The following is a 22,481-nucleotide window of genomic DNA, read 5'->3' on the forward strand; positions in this document are numbered from 1 at the left end:
AAAAAAAAAACGATAGTAAACTTAATATCTTTTGGCTTTGGACTGAACAACACATTCCAAAAATGTCACCTGCAGCTTTGGGACTTTGTGAGTGGCATTTTGCAGTATTTTCTGACATTTTACGAATCAAACGTTTAATCAATTATTGGAGATGTGGGCACTTCTGAGGAAGAAATGCTCCCACGTTTGAGCTTAGGAAATAATTTTGCGAGGCTGAAAACAGAATGCTTTGATCCAAAGACGGAAATGCAAGAGAGATCGTTTGGATAAAGCGAGAGAGCAGCTCGTTACGTGGACATATAGAACATAAAAGGAATGAAGAGAGGGCAGGTACAGAGCAGCAAGAGATAAAACGGGAGAGGGTTTAGCAGGCTCCACTTAGATTTTAGCTCCCTTAATCGTTTTAATTTCTATTTATACACAAGAACTCAAAATCTGATTCAAATCAATATGAAGAAAACACAAAATCGGTAAAGTTTAAAGTCTCCTCTGTGGTCTAATGTTGTTGGTGTCCACCTGCAATGCTACGGAGAGCCTGAGTACAAAACCCAACTGAAGGACCAGATGCTACATTGAGGATGTAATGGGCAATCTGTCCATAAAATAAAGAATCAGCATCTCTAGACATGGCTATGTTCATGCTCTCTACCAGCTAAATGGATTTGTTTTAAGACACTGAGTTGTCGTGTTGCAAAGAACGAAACCTCATTGTGATAATCAGCCTTCTCTGTTTCAAGAGCAAAGCTTCTACCCACTGAATTAAAAATGCAACTCAATTTTGATGTTTCAAAAGGTGTTAAAGCGTGACTAAAAGAGAAACAGCATTGGTTTTACACCCAACACGCCTGCAGACTCTTCAAATGATTATGCAGTAGCCAGCTGTAGGAAAATGAAGCCATAAAAGTCCAAATACGTCGGCCTGTGCTACACTCTAATGTCACTATTCTGTCGGACACACTGATCTTAGTTAGTGCTTAATGCTGAGTTAATGAGTTTGCCTCCTGGATTGTAAACATATGGTGAATTACTGTAAAGGAGACACTCACACAGTCTGTAAATAGCCACCTAAAATGATTGCAATTAAGAATCAATAACCCCTATTTAACATGTTTATGTCTCTGCAATTAACTGTGAGGTTTATCAAGACTTGCTGTAATGATTGGCAGTGTGTTGCTTCACTAGAAATATAAATGCACTCACGTATAAACAAGGTTATTTGAAAGGGGAACATGTTTTTAGCCTTTTGTTTGAAATTAAATTATTTGTAAAATAAACTATCCACAGAATCTAATCTATAGAATCATGTCTTCATCTGTCACTTAAGTAAATTAGGATGATTTATGCATTTATTCATTAAGACCATAAACATCTGTTGTGTGTGAGGAAACTGCAGCACTTGAAATCATCAAGTTGCTCCCGTCGCTGTGTTCTGGAGTGTTCTTCTGATGAGGATGTCCTCTGTGCTTTTGGTCACAACTGAACCAAATCTGAATTAGTAGAATGAAAAATTAATATAAGAAGTTAGCTATGCTTGAATTAGCACTGGGCTGTTTGGCCAGTAGCAGGTGTGTAAACGCACCTCTGTCTTCACTGTAATGTATCTTTAAACTTATAATTTTTCTTTTATCTTTATCTTTTTTTGCTTAAGTTGCCTCTTGTGAACAGGTATTTTACTTTACATACAATAAGTACAGTGCATCTGGCGTTTGTGCGTAATGGTACAATACAGTTGCAGTCCTGTTATTTTATCCATTTCAAGTACATTAAAGCAAAAATAAGAATTGAATCAAATCAGTTTGAATTGTATGTCTGAAAATGACGGAGAAAGACTGAGTAGTTAGTCGTACTGTGAGTGACTGGAGGGCTGAGAAAGTTCATCGTTTTGAAGTTCTCCATCAAGGAGATGGCAAAAGATGAGAGATTTTTAATTCCACGTTTGTGTGAGACTTTAGTAAAGATTCAGAGGCGACAGCAACACACTCTGTAGCGTACGCCGAGCGTCAGCGCCGACAGGCTGCTAAGCCAACGGTGATCACAGCGTGCCATCACTTTAGTTTCAGCGCTTTTCCTCTCCGTCCCTCTCTCCCCAGCATGTCTCCTCTGTCTCGTTTCCTCTTTGCATCCATCCCTCCCTCCACGTTCGCAGCGTGGAGCGTTTTCATGTTCAGCATCTCTCTTTACTTATCCCGGTTTTCTCTTTCAAAATGTTGCCATTTAATCTCAATAGGGGATTCACACATACAAATTTGCAAAACATTTCGCCGTCACATCTCTATTCATCAAACGCTTTCTCTTCTTTTCTTAACTACCTCCCCGAGTCCCACAACCTTCTGTCCTTCTTTTGTGTTGTTGTGATTCTGCCGTGTAATGACAGTTGTACTGCATAGTGTGTAGATATTTTCGGTTAAAATTAAAAGAACAGGAGTGTCAGTAACTCAATAAAAAGGGATTTAGCCAGATTTAACATGGATTTAGATTTTATATAATGTTTCAAATGGTCATTACTCCTCATTTTGTAGAATTAACCTCTCTGAAATGCAATGTTGCTTAAATTAGATCTTGTATCATACTCTGGTTTGATGACTGTGGATTTGTTTAGTTGGTATCTGGTTAGAGTTCTTATTTAATCTTGAATTAGTTTGTATGTAAACCATAGTGAGTAGTAAAAGACAAAACAGCATTTTCTCTTTTGGGACAACTGACTCTAATCTGTGTGAGATTTTAATGTTGTTGTTCAGTTTCATGCTGGCAGTTTTATGTGTTTCAGTTGTGAACACTATAAATCACATTTTCCTGCTCACTGAGATGTTTATCGTCACTGGGCTTCCACTGTAGGCTCTGCATTTTATTTTTAACTGGACACAAATAAATGTAATTTTATGTATAATGATGGTTTCTACAGTTTTAATGTGTCGCTTGATTGGACAATTTAACAGAGTTTAATGTCAGATTATGTATTTGATCGCATTAATCCACAGTTTCTGCTTTGTCACAATCTCATATTCTTAATTATCGCACAAGTTACCAAGTAACGCTTTTAGGTGTTATTATTCCAGTCACATTTCTTCAGGGATGACTTGGATGGTGAATTGTAGATGGCTAATGTGGAGTGTTACCGTGGCTGAGTTGCAGTTTAGCTGAACAAGGTTACCAAACTATGTGGAGTATTTTGACTCCGTGTCTCCCATTCTGGAGAAAACAGCATTAAATCTGGTTTTCCTTCTATGGCAGCATTGACAGAAATCTTATCTCAAGCATCTGGCATGTGGAAGTTAAAGTCTTGGGTGGAGAGACTGATGGTGGTACATGGAGTGTTAGCATGAATCTTGAAGTATCTTTAAGTGCCTGTATAGAAGCTGTGATGAACTGGACTGTGAACTTCCTTGATGTATACATGTATCTACATATAGTTTATATAGAAGATGTAGGTACATAGCTAAGAACGTGTGGGGAAAAAGCAAAGTTAGTAAAATAATGAAACATCATTGCGTTTTAAAAAGAAATGAATTAACTGAAACAAGAACAGTTAGAAGTAAAATATCATGAGATTAACTCTCTAAATTGTCCCTGTGGATAAGAATGGGTCCAGCTTTATGTTGTTCTGCAGGTTGTTCCAGGAGTGCAGTGAGTACATTTTCCAAACTCAGTAAAAACAGCACCTGCAGCAAAATCCAGTCATTTAAGCTTGTATGATGTAAGAAGCCAAATTTAAGGCAGTAGTGAGCTAATGTAAAGGAGTTTTTAAAAAAAAAACAGTTAGAGCTTTACAAATAAATAAAACCCAGTGTCTATCACAGCACAGAGGGAGGTCGAGCCATCCAGCCTTTGCATACAGCTCATAGTGATTATAATTATCACCAGTAATAAATCTTAACGCGCAGTGATAAGTAGTGTCCAAAGACTTAAGAGTCACAGTTGATGCAGGCATGTACAAAACATCGCCTTAATCCAGTCCTGATTAAAAAAAAGTTGCCTCAATAAGCCTTTTTCTGTAATGCAATACTTACAATACTTACACTGTGTGACTCTTCTGGTCTGTTACTCTGATTATATATCTAATAGCAGAATGATGAGGTGCAATCTGCAATTCTGAATCGCTGACACATGTGGCTAAGTCTACAAGTCTACAGTTTGTGCTGATCCACACAAACCTGAACTAATTTTACAGTGAGACGAATCCAACGTCTATGAAAAGTCTGTCATTCTTTTCTTTTTTTCGTACTCATCTTCCAGCCAATATGAAATGTCTGTCGCCTCCGTTTGAAAAACCAGATTTAGCTGCAGCCCAAAGAAAATCAGCTTTGAGATGTGTAAATGACAGTTGTGGTTCTTTTATTTGTGCTTTTATTGCATTTCCTCTGGAGAAGGTTGTGCTTGCTAATCAGATTCCAAAAGCCAGCGAGCCAAATCCAGATGCTGTCATATGTCCAAGCCTCGCTGCCAGGCTGTTCGCCCAACGTTTTCACATGTGGCTCTACGTTTTACAGCAAACACGCACATCAAGTCAGCTCCTGCTTTTATGTTTGTCACAACTAGCCAGTGTTTGCTTTCTGCGGTTTCTGCGGCCTATCAGTGGGTCGTCTTGTCAATGTCTTGTGGCCGTGAGTGTCCTTTTGTTGAGATAAAAACATTTTTTCCAGCATCATTAATTGTTTACTCATGTACTACATTCACTGGGGTTGCCTCCTGATGGTGGTGCAGTCAGTTGTTGTACCGTGTTTGCACTTAAGTGGATCAAACCTGTTCATGTCGATAAAGCTCTCATCGTCTCCTTCGGTTTTCCTAAACAATATAAAAAGTTTGACTCCCTGGAAGCTGTGATATCGATGTCCCCTGTGGTTTGTATCTGAAGGGATGTTTCCCTCTGAAGTACAATTTCATTATTAGTCTGTTCTACCATATCAACAAGATTAGATGATGCAAGTGAAGTGCGCTTCTTCTGAACAGTGTTATTGTTCAAAATCTAAGAGTTAATTTAATCAAAGAAATCAAATTAACGTAATTCTTCCGCGTCACGGTCGGCAATTAAGTGAAATTTTGCTGTTTAATATTTTAATGAGGCGTACGTTAATAATATGTGCACGTAAAATCAGTTCTAAAAAATGAATTGTCACTTTAGAGATTAGGAGACTGTGTGTGACAGAAATACTAACTTATATCTATGAAAAGTGATAAAAAAGGGAAAGACTAACCATGACTCTGTATAAGTATTAGCTTTACTAAACACTGACTTTACACAGTTCAACAGGTAATGTTGCTGTTGTCAACAATTTGCTTTCAGGCTTTTCTCTGTCTCCTCATGTATCTGACTTAAATTTAAATCCCCTCAGAAGCATTATAATCTATATAAATGCCACTTTATTACCCTACAACACAGTACACATGTATCCTGTTTCACAAAAACACTTTCAGGCTCCGTCAGTTTGTCTGTCTGCTTTTCATGTTTGCTACTTAGAGAGCCGTGGCTCCAAATCAGCTGCTTCAGCATAAGGCCCAGCACTCCCAGCCTCCGCTACAGCCGCAAGCCAAGCCCCAGCCTCTGGCCCAGCATCAGCAGCCCTCAGCGGGCAGGAGATCCCACCGCACCCTGCCCAAGGACCAAACCCAGCTCCTGTCGCTGCAGCACGACCACAGACACAGAGACAGAGAGCGGCAGAGGCAGAGAGAGACGCCTGTGGCGACTGTCCAGAAGCTAACAGCTAATAGTGGGAACCCTGCCGCCGCTGCCGCTGCTGCTGCTGCTGCTGCCGCCTCGTCAAGTCGCCCTGCAAACAGCCCGCGCTCAGCGGTAAACCCCGCCTTCCTCCGCCGTCCAGCACCGTCTGTCACTTCCACACTGTTTGCCCTTCTGTCCGTCTTACTGTGTTGCTTTTTCGTCACTTTTATTTAGTCTAATCTCAGGTTTACTCCATCCGTTTCCCTCCCTTCTCACCATTTGTCCACTTCGTGACTTTATGGACCTCTTTTACCTAAAAGTCAACAAGATCTGGAGAAAAATAGCCAAAATGTAAGAACTGACACAGTTCGAACCAACATGATGATGAAAAGGAAAAGGCAGAGTTTGGTACTCATCTGTGTGAACATCCTGCCAGCAACACCTTTTCTATTAGTTGACCTAATTGTGACAACTCTAACAATTCTACTCACACGTTTTTTTTTCTTTTTTCTTTTCCTGTGAATCTGTGATAATTTTATCCGCTTCAGACATGTTTTCATGTAAATGCACGGTGGCAGATGCAGACTGCTTGTGCCGGGTGACAGCATGCGGTTTTCTGCCCTCTATTCTTATCACAGCATCTAAACCACACAGGGAACACGAGCAGTCATTTCCAGAAACACGCATGTTCAAACAGCCGTCAGAAGGGCGACTGTGGTTTTCGAGAAAACTGTGTGGTAATATGTTTTTTTCTCATGAATTGCAATAGAAGTTTTTGACAAAACAGGTTTATGCACGAGACAGATGCTGATGTAGGAAGTGGCATCTGTGAGAAAAGTGAGTTTTGGCAAAAAGGAAAGTTTTACATCCAGTGGGGTCTTTAGCAGGGGAAATGAATACCACACTGATATGCCAACAAGTAACACGTTGTTATAAAATGAGGATTATAGTCACGCCATCTCAAACGCTGAATAAGCAAATAGCAAGCTTCCAAAGGTGATGTGTCACAGCTGCATCACAGTCTCATGCATGCCGTGTCATTGTTAGAACTGCCCATCGATTATGCTTCAGTACGTTAAAGGATACTGCAGGAAAAATCTAAAGTGAGTTAAAGAAGAATTTTAGGATCATTTAGGACCTGTTTCGTTTGTCATATCCGTGTTTGATGTAGTGTGCAGCTCATATACAGAGAGGACGTCTAGTCTCCTTTCATTGATATTAATGTGGTGGACTAAAAGAATAGAAATGATTCCCAGTGTAAGAGAATACAATTCAAAAGCATCACAAATTGCAGCTTTCAAACCAGTTTCAGCAGAAAATTAAGATCCTAATCTTCACTCTAACCTAATCTAGATTACCCTAAATAGAAGACAAAGTCAGTCTATATGTAGTTAAACACTCTCATAGACAGAGATGAGTCCGTCTTATGTGTGTTTCACGTTGCAGATGGACGTTCAGGAATCAAACTTAGCCAGGTTGCTCTTGGCTGCCGGCCTGCCCAGCCAGATGCACTCGAGGCTGGGCTCTGGAAGCAGCTCCAGTCCTTGTACACCAGCCATGCAGAGAGCTCACTTCAGTCAGGTATACACACTCACATCACACCTGCACACTATTTTGCAACCACAGTCACTTGAAAGTGTAAATTCTACTTTCTATCCATGAACTACCTTCTTTGTTTTCCCCCCAGAATGCTAACCTTCGCTCCAGTCGGGATGCCCACCACAGCAGCTCCATGTCAGACATGGCCCTCTCGCCTTTGTCCCCATTCTCCCCCCTGTCCCCAACCGACAGTGTCTTCTGGGACTCTGTGGAGACTCCACCTAAAGTGAGTATCGTCTGTTCTCTTAGCTCCTGAATAACGCATTAGGTTACAGCCCCAGCAGGTTCGGTGACTGACATAAATGAGGCATAGATTGAACTGATGTCTATTTTGTTTTGTTGCCTGCCATCAAAAGAGGAAGTTGTTGTTATTGTCATGCCCATCACGGGGTGCAGCCTGCATCACATGAGCATTGGCATAATGTGTGTGCCGAGCATCTTGTATTCTGGTCATACCAGGCTGAGGAAGTGGTGCACACAGCACGAGGCTGGTACACTGTGGGTGTGGGGAAAGTGTGTGTCTTACCTCAAGATCTGCCACCAAGTGCCCCTAACTAATAGCACATTTGTCCCAAACACGCCTCAAAAACACATCGTTCATCTGCTCTCTCCTGCTAACACCACAGCTCCCCTGCTAAGCGTTTTACAAAGACAATGTGCTGTTAGGTGTGTTTACCAACAGAACACCATATGGAGTTGATAAAACAACTAATAACTACTACAAAGAGAGGAGGGGAGCCCAATAAAGCTGTCTCTCTGCCGTGTTGTGTTGTCGTGCTAACAGGAGGCCATATGGAGTCGATAGAGCAGTTAATAACTCTCTCTTGCAGTGTGGTGAAAGAAGCTTAAACCAACGGGGTGGCAGTGAAAATGTAAGGGGATCAACAAAACTGTGACACAGCGAAGCCAGGCGTTTTTCTTTACATCTGTCTGAATTCAAATAAACTGAATATGCTAAAGCTTCGAGGGCTTTTTTACAAATCCCTTCTTAGGGTTAGTAATGATCTCTTCAAAAAAAAAAAGAAAAAAAGCTTCATGATGTGTGCAACACGGTAGTCGACAGCAAGCGGCAGACACCCAGCTGGCTGTGGGTGTGTTCATGGGGAGCTGTAGGCAGGATGTGGGCAACTTGTCAGAAAGATGGTTGGTATTCCCACAGCTCTCTTCCTGCTCTGCCGGGTGTGTCTTCCTCTCTGCGACTGAGTCATGTGACCCAGGAGATGCGAGGTCAAAAGGTTACCAGCTGGCTGGTAGGACTGAGAGTTAAAGAAGAATCAGATGTTGAAGATTTTGAGTTGGAAAAAAAAACAATAGCTTGCAAAACTTGAATTGTTCAATCTTGTATTAATTTCACAATTGGTGTTAAAATAGGCCAGAAGAGATTGAGAAACACCCCTGACTCATTATATTTCTACACTAACTGTACGATTTGGACACAGTTTTGATGCGTTTAGAGAAGTAACAATGAAATGTTCAGAAGGAGCAACGCCAAATGGTCTCATTAGATTCTCTGTAATAAATATCTCCCTATGGGTTATTAAAGATTTTATTGCGCTGTGCCCTACAGCCTTTCAAGCACTGTAAATAAACCTTCCTGTCATAGCTGAACTCTGTTTGGCTCGATGTAAGATCCTTGTAAAGAGCCCTTTATGTGAGTGAAAACTGAAACAAGCAATGAAGAACTGAGATTGTGGTCCTTGTACGTTATTATTCAGTCTGTTAAACCGAGTTTCTTTTGTGTCTTTCAGGTTCCAGAACGCACTACCTCAAAGTTTTACTGTCGAGAACTGGTGATGGGACACAAGCGGGCAGCTTCAAGGTAGAGCAGCACGGCATGAGTTACACTCCAGGGCAGCTCAAGAGTCAATGCTTTGGTACAAAGTTGATGCCAGAATTAAACAAGAAACATGAGGGTTTATGTTCGGTAACCTTACACTGCATGTAAAATATGGACATAGTGAACATGGCTTTATATGTGGACTGCTGTTTTAAAGCCACAGGTTTTGCATTTGGCCGTCGCCATCTTGTTTTTTTTGCAATCAGACATGGGGTGGAGCTGACTGAGCACTCAAGGAAGCTGGTGATCTGGTGACAAAGTGTGAATCACATGTAGCACCACTCTAAAAAAACACTGCTCTCTCATTTATTTTACTCTAAATAAGATCATCATTTACTAAATCCACATGATGCTTGATTAAACTACAGATAGAGACCATAAACTAAGTAGTAATATGATTACTGAGGTAACAAATCAAAGAAGAAGTAGGGTCATTTCCTCATGGACTTCTGTACAATCTGACTTGTTTTTGCAGCTACAGTAGTCGCCCCCTGCTGGCAGTTAGAACAATACAAGTTTAAGTCACTTCCACTTTGGTTTTGAGCAATCACATTTGTAGCAGTTCTCCATTTCCCCTCAGATTTGTGGTGAATTTTTTCTTGCATTTTTCAGCTCATTGTTTTGGTTTTAGAACCCACAAACCAACCGTTTGTGGTTACTCTCAGCAGTCTTATGGGAAAACTTGCAGCATATATGTGAAAATAGTTAAACTCACTGTACACTATCTATTAAGCACCAAGCTAGTGAACATATTGGAGCATTTAGCATTTTGACAGGCAGATATTTCCCTCAGATCAGAGCAAAAATCTGAGTAAATGTTGAACTTACCTTGATCTGATGGGTAGAAACACAACTCAAAATGAATGTTGTCCCATGTCTCCTGTGTTAGTCAACTGTTTTGCTGTAGCCATAGCCACTTTATGCAGCAATAATATGTCAGTCTGCTGTTGGAGGTTGTTTGTATGACCTCAAGTGACAAACAAAATGTTTTTTTTGAAAATATGGCTAAAATGAACAGCTAGCTCTTGACCTCTTGAACTTCACACCTAAAGCATGTCTCTTTATATGTATTTTAAATCACCACAAGCTAGTTCAGCTACACATCAACTGAGGTGGTAGCCTAAAGCAGCAAAATAAGTAGGGATAGCTTTGCATTTTTCAGATACAATACATCTATCTGTCCTTAAATTGGAAGCATTGGTTTCCCAAACAACATTAGTTTTAAGTAGAATCAGAATGTACATATGTTACTTGTTATCCGTGGTATTGTAGCCATGCTATAAACAAGATGGCTCTTTAACACACAGTTATTCTTTCAGCTAGAGTGAACCTTATTTATGATCAGGGTTTCTATCACACCACAACCCAGCCTATTGGCATACACTGTTACAGAAGAGCCAGTCATGGAAGATCAGATTAGTTTAGCTTGCATAATTGCTTTCAATTAGATGAAAATAATGGTGAGGAAATTGGGTCATTGCAGAGGCAGCGTGAAGGATACACTCAAGAAGAGGACACATAGATGTGTTTAATGTTGATCACAGTGCACCTCCCGAACTGAACCTCTTGTGTTTTTTTTAAACTCTCCATCTGTGACACTGTGTGCGTGTCTCTGTCTCCATCTAGTGGCAGTCCGGTGTCCATCGCAGATAAAAGTGGAAGGTCTCATGGATTTTCATCACCGAGCAGCAATCACCCAGGTCTGTACTGCCTTCACTCAGAGCCTCACTGAGTTCAGTCATATGCTCGTATCTTCCTTAGAAACAACAACATAGGCTGTAAAACTTTATTAAATGGCAGTTTTGGGTCTCAGAAATGACTACGGTCCGAGTTTGTTCCAATGAACTTTATCCCAGGATTAGAGACCCATTTTTTTGTTTGGGTTCTGTCATTACAAAGAAAAATGCAACTCTCTCTGCTGCTTTTTTTCTGAAAGACCAAATATTCAAGATGTAGAAGTCGTAGTGTTGTTTTTGTGATGACGATCCTGTAATGGTTCTGTTTGGTTTTCTACCAACATGACTGCTGTTGTTGTCTGCAACAGTTTGACATAGTTCAGACCTGCTTTTCTCATGGATGTGGCACTGATGTTAAAGGTGTACGTGTGAATGTGGTTGTCTGTGCCTGTGTGTGAAGCTGACTTTATCAGGTTAGTCTGCAGAACCCACATGCATATGGCAAACCACTGCACACGCTCATACACACTAAACAGTAACCTAATAAACAAACACAGGCAACAGTTGCATGCAGCTAGAGAACCAGTTCCAACATAGAACTGATTACAAAAGTTCAGGTCAAAAGTAATCATGAAAGTTTCCTTTCAATTCTGCTTATTGGCTCCTGGATACATTTCTCTTACTCCGGATCCATTCATCTTAATACATCATGAGTCGAGTGTTATTCTCAGTTTATCCTGTCAGCTGTAACTGAGTTGTGTGATTAGCAGGTGTAACAACTACTTTATTTAGCAAAATGCTGCTACAAAGGGGACAGGATTGAACTCCGCTGGCATTGCAGTGTAGTAGCCAAGCAAACCTCCATCCATCCATCCATCCATTCATTCATTATCTATACAACTTAGTCCACACTAGGGTCATGGGGGGCTGGAGTCTATCCCAGCTGAATCAGGGTGAAGGCAGGGGACACCCTGGACAGGTAACCAGTCTATCACAGGGCTACACTTAGAGTCAGACAACCAAGCACACTCACATTCACACCTACGGACAATTTAGAATCACCAATTAACCTCATTTTTGGACTGTGTGGGAGGAAGCCGGAGAACCCGGCGAGCACCGACGCTGCACGGGGTGAACATGGAGACTCCACACAGAAAGATCCCATTCGTCTTAACTGGGACACGAATCGGGGATCTTCTAGCTGCGAGGCGACAGTGCTCACCACTGAGCCCAAACAAACCTCGAACTAAAATTTAAAGAAACAGAGAAACGCTACTATGAAGGATGCAGGATGCAGTAACATAACACCAACAGGGACCCTCTATTTCTTTACTGTGACAGCAAACACAACACACAGACTTTCAGTAGCTATTCTGCTTTTTGAAGCACGTTACAGCTTTTTTTAGTAACTTTACTGCTCTCATAGCAACACTTTACTGTGACTGCAGCAACGTGCAGGACAGACTTCACACAACAAACCCACACATCTACATCGTCGCCTTCCTTAAAGAGGATGTGCAGTCAGACTGTGGGTGTGCAAACTTCACTGGTTAGAAAACATAGTAACTGTATTAATTCATATAATTTCCTAGTGTTTGTTTACTTTGATCGACAGAAATGGGCATTGGTGGAGGAAATATGTAAAACTTAGTTGATATAAAAGTACAGATAACCCGGTAAAAGTCCTGCATTGAAATTGTGAGTCACAGTGTGTTAGCATGATGAGAAATGTGCTCAATGCAGAAATATGTCAGTACATTATATCATGAATAAATGCAAAGGCAGATTTTTACTGTTGTAACGCCAACCACTTGCCCTTCAAAGAACTGGAATCGAGAATGACTGAAATACAAATGATAGCCAGCCCCGCATGCAGCCGCAGTAACACTACACTAACTCCACATGCAGTACACACACTGACTGGTGTACAAAGCACAGCCACACACAGCGATGTATTCAGATCCTGCCCTCTCTACCTGTGTGTCTAGAAAGACAGAAAGAGCCGGTTAGATCTTTTTCAAAGCTCTGCCTTCTTGTCCTGTGCGGTCGGCGCTAAGGAAGCTGCTCTCGTAGCTACTTGGGATAGATAGAGAGGAGGGAGGACGGTGGGGGAGAGCATGTTTAGTATTTCAAAGTTGCCCTCTGTGTGTAGTTGGAAGGAAACAACTTTTGAAGCCTCCCACTCAGTTTGGCTGCTGGCCTCGGTCTTTCTTTGTTTGGAGCCACAGATCAGAGACTCGTACAGATCCGCCGCGGCAAAGCGCCTTTATCTGCTCATTCTGTAGCTGAGAAAAAGCCGCTTACCTCTTTGAACTATATTGTTATTGCAAAAAGCATCTGTGGCAGTGATTTATTGAATTCATAAATTGATAGTGATACCTCGGTTAAAAGAGACTGCGATGGTGCAGTCGGTCGGGGAGCAAGGGATCGCTCGCCTCCTCCTTCTCACAAACAGTACTGACTGTCCTGGTGTTTCTCAAGATGAAGACTTTATTTGCTGTGAACTCCTTTGTTTCTTGAAGCAAAGATGTTTCTTGTTTCAAGCGATTTTCTCTGCCTCTCGCACCATTGTCAGAAAGTCGTGGTGTGTGGTAGAAAACCAGCAGCCTTTTCCTGTTTTCTTCCATAAAACAATCATTTTGAGTGCTTTTCTAGTAGCAGCAACAGAGAGCCAATAACTCTGTTACCATCTAACGGGCAACTCTCTGTCTTGGTATCCAACACAAATCCATGAGCACATTAAAGTTGCTGCAATCAGTATTTTAACAATAACAATATATGATTTGGAGACGGTTGCTTCAAGTAACATCACAAGTAATTATCGTCAATTCTCCGGCTACTCTCAGCTCACTGGGGCTTTATAGCATTATTTGTGGTCAATTGTTTTGACTGTACAGTCCGAATCTTCACTGTTCAGACGCAGTTAGTGTCATCATTTTCAGCTGCAGCAGACCTCTTCGAACCTCTAAAAGCCCACTGTGCACAACCAACCACACAGCCTGACGGTCTGCTGTGAAGTTGTGGAGGATTTAGTAGCTAAAGAACCAGATTGGAGATAAAAGGATATCGGACTGTGCACTAAAACATCAATACACACACACAATTTGTTTCAATAGCTGCACTCATTATGTTTTAATTAATGTGTCTTATGCCTTGAGAACATCTAAAAATACCTGGACTTTAAACTCACTGTGCAGTGTAGTTAATACGACACGGGGTTTTGTCCCAGTGATTTGCCGTTCTCCTCAACGTGCCTCAACAGTCACAGTTTATGGCTATAAAGCAATCGAAACCCAGTGACCCCCTGTAGAGGCGAGCAGAGGCTGCCGTTATTTGAGAACGGCCTCATTTATCCGAGGCGATTATAGCTCTCAACGCTAATATCAATCTGGGAGGTTTGCTTTGCTTAACACCGCCCAGCTGTTGCTCTCCGACTGCTGCTAATGTTAGTGTGCGTTTGTGTGTTTCAGGATACTTCAAGCTGGAGAGTCCTCTGCTACAGCACCGCCTGCAGCAGCAGCACAGGAAGACCGAACACAGCGGACACACACAAGTAAATATCAGCAAACTACATGTTAACCTGCATGCTCTGGCTCTTTAAAGGGCATTGATTGGAAATGTTTTGCCAGTGACACTAAAGAAACAACAAAATAGGGTTTCAGAGTTGGATGTTGATGTACAAATGAGCCACAATGAGCAGCATTACAACACACATGTACACTAATGTCACAAGTTTCCCTCTTTTCTAGATTTAGTCTCATTAACCAAACGTCTTTCCTCACCTCCTGTACTTCCAGGGACTAAAACCTGCTCTGGGTCGACTCAACAAGGCCACAGAATACTCGTCCTCCAGTGACGAGGTTGGCAGCAGCGACGACGAAGACAGAAACAGGTGAAACCTTTGGCCTCAGTATGCTTCTTGTGAATGTTATATTGTAAGAAACTTATCTTCTGGTCTTTCCTTTAAACCCTCTGAGCAGTATTTTTTTTTTGATTCTCACATTTTTATTCACTGTGGGCTCATTTCTCACTACAATATAAAGTCCTGCATCTCTATGGAAACAGCAGAACCATGACTACACGAAAAATAACTCTTGTGTCTTTTGTACAGTATGACACAGCTATAATACAGTAAACCATTGAAAAAAACAAAAGCGGATTTTTGGGGGGATTATACAGTTTACAAAAATGAAAAAAAAACACTAGAATCACTGTGTGCCACATTCTTCAAGTACTGAAACAAAACAGTGTCTCTACATACTATAGATATTTTACTACTTCCATTTTTTTACAGTCTCTAAAAACTAGGAGTCTTTGATGCTACTCTGCACGTAAAAGTCTAAAAAGATATTTCACCTTGTTGAATGTATCCTCCAACAACCAGTTGATATTTTGCCCTCCACATACCGTTTTTGAGCAATGCTGCATTTATTCTATTGCAAAAATGTGTTTTATTTTGCTCTGAATTGCTCTAATTTGCTTCCATACTTGTCTCTCATCTGCTCTGCTAACACAGCCGCATATCAGCTGAATATTTGCTGAATTTTTGCCACAATTTTTGTGACAAAATGACAGCCGAGGGGCGATTCTGTAAATAACATTCTGCAGATTACAGAATCTAGTGCAATTTATTTGTCGGCAAATTTAAAAATGAGGCAGATAGAATGAAGTGATTTTGCTGAAATATCATTTTAATCTTGGAGTTAATAACCACATATAACACATGATCACACTTTCTAGCTCTGATAAATGCTGTAATTTGGCCATTTTTATAGATAACATGCCTTTCACACACACCAGCAGAACGTTAACCGTAAAACTGTGAAAATCCCAATGACTGGGCGTAACATCCGTGACCTGCTGCACACTAAAGAACTGAGCAATTCTTTCAGTGTTTCAAAACACCACCGTTGGGAAACATGACCGGTTACAAGATGTAATGTACAAATTGTGAAATTAAGAATCAGAGAAAACAAATCAGTGAACGGTACTGATCTTGTTAAAGATTCTCCTGCATCTACTGAGAACACACACATGCTGAAATATGTCTGCTGACTGCCAAGTTTAACCACAACACATTTTAACAACTACACATTAAAATGCTGTGTTAAAATCCCATGGCATCATTTTATTAAACCTTTATTATCAAGCTAAATAAGTAGTTAAATAAGTAGATAAAACCTTTCACATTCTCCCAAACATGGTGCAGAAGAGAACTGTATTTTTACAAATGATAAAATACATTCACAGTGTTCACCGTCTTTGACATCAGTGTTTTCTCATTCGGTTCCTCCGCTGATCCCAGGAAGTAAATCCGCCGTGTTTTTATTGCCTCTGGTCTCGATGATGCATCGATCTGTTTTCTAACCACTTAATGCAACACCTGCAGTCAGACTCTGCTCTAAACTTCTGACATGTGTGTCTCAAGGTCTGGCCTGTCCAACGGTAAAGGGAAATACTTCAGAGGAATTCCTGATGGCATCGTCCTGCAGCCTCACCACAACCTCAACCAGGTACTCGGTGCACACACACACACACACACACACATAACAAGGAACTCTGTGGTCAGTCTGTTATGTAGAACCTAGAGTTGGACCAGAACATTTAACTATTCCAATATTTGTTCATTTTGAAAGTATTCATTTGTCAGCTTTGGGCCTTGAATATTCATATTTTTTGCTGTGTAGGCTGTCAGTAAAAGGCAAAAAGACCTCAGCTATGTGGGAACACTTGAAATTGAGTGAAGGCAGTGGGCTAAATATGAACTTCCAAACTTGTCCACTAGGGTGCACAGCAAGCATGAAACCTCACCTAAATGCTCTAAGTGGTTTGCTGTTGTTTGACGGATTGAAAAACAGGGACCATACTTAGTAGTAACCGTCAATTACCTAATGTGTGTTGTTGAGTCGTTATGATGAAGCTGCTTTTTCCACATTTTAAATAGTAACGTTTACCATGATCAAAACATGCACTTAAGGTTCTTGGAGAATAGTTGCATCTGATCCACATACATTCAGAGTAATGTGGGAACAGATATTAGCCTGACATTAGCATCCTCAACCACACTTAAAACTACACAGCCGATATTACACTTCCAAAAACTGACAACTGAGAAAAGAAAGGGAGACATAACAGATCCTGTAGTTCCCAAACGCTCCAGGATTTCACACACCCTGCCTGCAAGACTTTCATTAAATCAACTACAAAGCTCCGGAGTCCAAACATCGTACTCAAAACAAGAGCCATCAATCTGAACGGTGCACAGATTTCCTGAAGCTTGCTGCTGATATGTTAACACACTACTTTGTGTGATTGTTTCACAGATTTCTCGGCTGGGTTCAGATGACACCTACCTGCTACCAGACCTGCTGCAGAAAACCACTTCCTCCAGTCCTCTGCACAACGCGCTGTGCCTGCAGCAGCGAACTCATGAACTCAACTACTCACGATCTCCCACAGCCCCTGGATCCCCGACACACCAGGATCTACATGTGAGTTCAGTAGAACACAGGCCTAGTAGACAGAGAAGACTTGCAGAAACACACATACGGCATATAGAGTTTATTTATTTGACTACCTTGTCCTCTCAGTTATCAGTCAGTTTACACTATAGCAGAATTCATACTCAGCAATAATGTTTCAAACCTACTGCAAACAGTCCATGTTGATTCAAATGCTGATTAATGTCTAAAGTAACCTACCATTGGGGTGAAACTGATTAATAGTTCTGTGGGCTGTCAGTCAGAATTTTGTCTTGATCTTATCAATACACAACTTTTTTATAATACCAGGTTTAATTGAATAATTACTTAAAAACAATGTTATAAACGTTTCCCAACTGTTTTCCATGCACCAGAAAAGTTTTGTTTGAAGAAATAAATGTTAACAGTTGCATTAGTTGTGTTTGTCCACCAGAGGGAGGCGGTGACCCACTTTAGAAGCAGAGTAGCGATGTGATGCGCTCTCGTTACTCTCATATCCGTGCATCTTATATGTCCTCCTACAATTATAGAACAAAGATTTAGTAAATATATTAGGAGACTGAGGGAAAATCTGAAAATGTTACTTATGTTAGCAGAGTTGTAGTCACCGATCTGTGAGGCCATGACTAGTAATTGCATTTTCGTGTATAGAGTGAAAACCTCATACACCCTAAACATTACATCTAAAAGCACTATGCATAAAGTGACTGTCTCTGTTGTTGTTGTACTCATCAGGCTGTCAGCAGTCCTACTGGTAAAGGCACCCCTTCGTCTTCCTCTTCCTCCTTCATGTCCTTCATCGATCCAAGGCTGATCCCCATATCATCGCCACCACAGAGCCCCAGTGAGTCCATTTACACACTCAGACCACATAAATACACCAACATAAGGTGCTGCGTGCGTGCTCACATGTTGTCTGCAGGAAAAAATAACAGAAGCAGCACACAAGAAGGAATGTTGTGTAGTTGCAATAAGTTCGAGGACAATGACAGAAATTAATCAGAGAGAAATATGATAGAATTCCGTATTAATCACTGATGTTGTTAGCTTGTTAGCAACACTAGCTGCTTCACATCATGTTTATAACCCAACCCGTTGTATTTTCTGTGGCTTCCTGCTTTTGGCCAAAACATGGAGGTACATGTTTGACTTTCTGATGCATTCACTGAAAAAATATTCAAACACAAAGTAGGCTACATGTAATAAATGTATGAAAACATATTAAAAGAAAAGAAAACTGTAGAATGAAGCCTTCAAATATTTAAAATAAACAACACTGTGCTGTAAGAGTCACTCATCCAGTTTCCTTGTGAGGACTTTCATGTAAGTTTTTGTCATATTTTTTGAAAAACTTCAGATGAACAAACGTCTCCGTACATGAACGGTGTTGACATGTTGTTGACAACATGTTGTTAAAATCAAGTCACAACTGAAACTGTCAGCTTGGATTCTCAGTACAGATCTGTGTGTCTTTGAGCTGCTTAGATCAGTTTGACGTGTTCCCTCTGTTCATTTCAAATGTGACACCATCCTGACTTTTTGTTGTCTAAGTTGTCGCACCAATTATCTCCATACACGACTTTTAAGGTGCTTCTTTCCCGCAAGCCTCAGCCGACTTGTTGCTCCAGCTTCTAGATGTTTTTGCACACAGTTTACATAATCATGAGAGCAGACAGTGTTTCTATCGGTGCAGCGAGACAACACTCATGAAGACTTTGCACTGTTAACTCTTTGTTGTTGTCGTTTGATTTTGTCCCTGTGCAGCGGGCATTAAAGGTGAACCATTCAAGAGAGAGAACCACAGGAAGGGCTCCGTGGTGAATGTGAACCCGACCAACATTCGACCACAGAGCGACACTCCTGAGATCCGCAAGTACAAAAAGAAGTTCAACGCCGAGGTTCTCTGTGCTGGACTATGGGGTTTGTAGTCTCATACTGTCATAAACATCTAACCTGTGCATGCTGTAGATGTGTTTAGACGTAAACCTAAGTGCACTGTTTGAGTTTTTATTGCAGACTCTGTTATTGTTTCTTTTGGAATTCACACCAATATACAGATATGCAGGTGCTGTGTCAATAAACGCTGGTGAATTATTTGTCTCTTCCGTTCTGCAGGTGTGAATCTGTTGGTGGGGACAGAAAATGGCCTCTGGTTGCTGGATCGAAGTGGTCAGGGGAAAGTCTACTCCCTCATCAGCAGACGAAGGTTTCAGCAGATGGACGTACTGGAAGGACTCAATGTACTGATCACTATATCAGGTACATGTGCTGCGGGTTTAAGTGTACAAAAACACACTGACACAGAATGCAGGCTTTCACACGGTTACTATATTTGGTTTGTCCCACACCGAGGAGCAGACGGAAGCAGAGGAAACAGAGTGTAGTTTAGCCGGCAGCCTCGCTTATCTCTAAATATCATATGATAATGTAAGGAGGAGTGTTGTTTCTATCAAATACAACAAGTACTTTAACTCATATTCATACTCCAGGGGTGTGAGCAAATGTATGTAACTGGATTAATGCGAAGCAGGACATTACTTCATATTCATGTCTGTTCATTAAGTTACTTTAATGAATTTCATCTTTATGTCTCTGAAGCACGATTCACCTTAATTCTTCCCTCAATGTCTGCAGGTAAAAAGAACAAGCTGCGTCTCTACTACCTGTCCTGGTTAAGGAATAAAATCCTCCATAATGACCCCGAGGTGGAGAAGAGACAGGGCTGGACATCAGTAGGTGACCTGGAGGGCTGTGTACACTACAAAGTGGGTAAGTACAGACTGCAGAGGGGAATGCTGAATGTGCGCCATTTTTTCTTTCTTTCATAAGCTCAGAATTATAAACCAGAAGTATTGTTTAGCAGAGGTCTCATAGGGCAACATGTGCAGAATGTCAGAGTAAGAGCACTAATTTCAATCTCGTTTTTTCCAGTGCGCTACGAGAAGATAAAGTTCTTGGTGATAGCGTTGAAGAATGCTGTGGAGGTGTACGCCTGGGCCCCAAAACCATACCACAAGTTCATGGCCTTCAAGGTTGGTAACTTATACAACTATCTTTGGAGCCACTTTATCTGCAGAGCTCTGTGGATGGCAATACTGATCAGTGTGTGGTTTATCTATCTAACATTTTGATCACCTCTTAAATATTTGACATACTAGATGGATTGCCATGATGTTTCATACAGACATTTACTATTAATAATTACAATAAGAATACCTTTATTTATATAGCACCTTGTAGAGTTTAGAAATTTCCTTCCAAAAAGAACAAAAAGGACAATCAGGAAGAAAACTGAACGACAAAAGGCTGTTCTGGCCAAACAGAAAGAAAGATTTCAGAACATGAAATATCAAATTAAGGAAAAACGAGAAAAATAAAAGAAAATAGAGGATAAAACCATAAAAAACAAGAGCAATAATAATAACAACAACTGTAATAATACTAGTAATTAAATAAGTCAACAAATAAATAAATGGTTAAAGAGACATGATGACTGGTTTTAGTGCCAGTTTATGGTCGTGGCAGACAAAGTGAAACTTGGACTGATGAAATTGATGCTAAGTTTAATAATTCAGTGTAAAGCCAAACAAACAGATTCTGAGATGACTAAATTAGCCACCGTGCAGGAGATCTAATTCATTTCCAGCACTTGCACACTTTAACCTGTTCACTCTGTGGGTTAACTCCTTCAGTTTCAGCCTCAACTGGGTCGTCTGAAGTCGGAAAACCACCACTAGCTGGTTAACCACACACTCCTCTGTTGTCTCTTCTGTTCTCACCACATCTTTGCATATCTAGGGCAAAGCATTCGTAGATGCTGCCAAAAAAGAGTCTAATAGGGTCACTTCTGCAGCCAAACACTTGTACGTACACGTAGACATGACACATCCAGGCTACGAGCCTCAAATACACAGATTCTCCGCAGAGCTGTGTCCCATTTCTGTTTGTCCTCTGTGGCCTGAGCTACTTTCTCTTCTGTGTTACGTAGTTAACCCTCTCTCCTTAGAAAAGGCCAAAAATACACCCTGTGGAAGTGATAGCAGGACTATCTTTGGATGCCAGTTTTTATGCAGCTGATCTTCAAATTCTCAAAGTCATTTGCTGATTAATTATTAATGGAGCAGTTCCATTTAGATTGCTGGTGTCACGGTTCCTTTTGACAAGATGTCAGCGGAGGTAATGGTTGAAGTGTTCAGATTATCGTATCTAACTTTTATTGCGTCTCTCCAGTCGTTCAGGTCTCTGCCTCAAAAACCGATGTCTGTCGACCTGACGGTGGAGGAAGGCCAAAGGTTAAAGGTCATCTACGGCTCTTTGTCTGGTTTTCACGCCATCGATGTCGACTCTGGAACACCGTACGACCTCTACCTGCCTACACATGTGAGCATCGACTCTATTCTCTTTAATTGTAGCCCTATGTTTTGTCCTTAAATTTCTTTGTTCTTTCTCATTTTACCCCTCCTAGTAATCTTTCTTCTCCACTAAACAGCACGAAACATCTAAGGCATACTTAAAAACAAACAATGACCACTCTTAAGGATTGGTAGTATCTGTGGTGTCTAGTAACCTTGTATAGCATTGTCAAAACTACAAAAGCAGAGTCCTTGTACCACAAGAATAAATCTGTGGCAAGATGTAAAGGTTGCCATTTTGATGACATGTTGGAGGAGCTTTAATATAAGCTGTTGGTGACCCACTGCTGCAGAAACAGCTCCAGTCTGTTGAGGCCTACAAGACCTGAAGGTTCCTTTTGTGATCTCGCACCAGGATTCTAGGATCAAATCCTGTGAAATGCAAAGTGCAAAAAATCATGTTCTGGGAAGTCAACACCTTGAACTCCTCATCATGCTCCTCAAATCATTTCCAACCAATGTGAACAGTGTGGCAGGGTGCAATATTGTGCTGAACGAGGTCAATGCCATTGCTCACCGGCACCACCATTGTCTTAAAGATGTTGATCTCCAGTAATGCGTAGGTAGGTGGTGCCTTTCAGACGGACAGGTCCAGGGTTTTTCTTTGTCAGAACATTACTCGGATCAATGTTCTGCGGTAGATTTTGGCACCATAGTGCATCTTTGCATCATCGTTTTTCCTGGATGTACAACACACACATCCCTGGCCAGTTTCACCAGTCGTGGCCCATTCTTTAAACCATCATAAAACGTTTCTTGGGATCTTACCCAACAAGATGTCCTTTGTTGTCTTGTTGTATTGAAGAGGATTGGGCATCC

At 41.0% G+C, this 22,481-nt stretch overlaps 1 protein-coding gene across 5 annotated transcripts in view; it reads left to right on the forward strand.

Moving 5' to 3' along the window:
- The window catches only part of LOC103357640 (misshapen-like kinase 1), a 76,791-nt gene that overhangs the window by 40,741 nt on the left and 13,569 nt on the right, over positions 1-22,481 (forward strand). For 3 of the 5 annotated variants that reach the window (XM_008282272.1, XM_008282274.1, XM_008282273.1), the window contains 15 exons: positions 5,456-5,788; positions 7,103-7,237; positions 7,344-7,481; positions 9,004-9,074; positions 10,719-10,792; positions 14,239-14,321; positions 14,566-14,660; positions 16,197-16,281; positions 17,092-17,259; positions 17,986-18,094; positions 19,015-19,170; positions 19,366-19,509; positions 19,885-20,019; positions 20,182-20,282; positions 21,481-21,630. In XM_008282272.1, the coding sequence (XP_008280494.1) occupies positions 5,456-5,788; positions 7,103-7,237; positions 7,344-7,481; positions 9,004-9,074; positions 10,719-10,792; positions 14,239-14,321; positions 14,566-14,660; positions 16,197-16,281; positions 17,092-17,259; positions 17,986-18,094; positions 19,015-19,170; positions 19,366-19,509; positions 19,885-20,019; positions 20,182-20,282; positions 21,481-21,630 (1,977 nt within the window). The remainder of the gene's footprint in view (positions 1-5,455; positions 5,789-7,102; positions 7,238-7,343; positions 7,482-9,003; positions 9,075-10,718; positions 10,793-14,238; positions 14,322-14,565; positions 14,661-16,196; positions 16,282-17,091; positions 17,260-17,985; positions 18,095-19,014; positions 19,171-19,365; positions 19,510-19,884; positions 20,020-20,181; positions 20,283-21,480; positions 21,631-22,481) is intronic. The other 2 variants (XM_008282276.1, XM_008282277.1) reach the window with 1 other exon arrangement.

This window comes from Stegastes partitus, unplaced genomic scaffold, assembly GCF_000690725.1.
Source record: "Stegastes partitus isolate 25-593 unplaced genomic scaffold, Stegastes_partitus-1.0.2 Scaffold265, whole genome shotgun sequence".
NCBI lineage: Eukaryota > Metazoa > Chordata > Actinopteri > Pomacentridae > Stegastes > Stegastes partitus.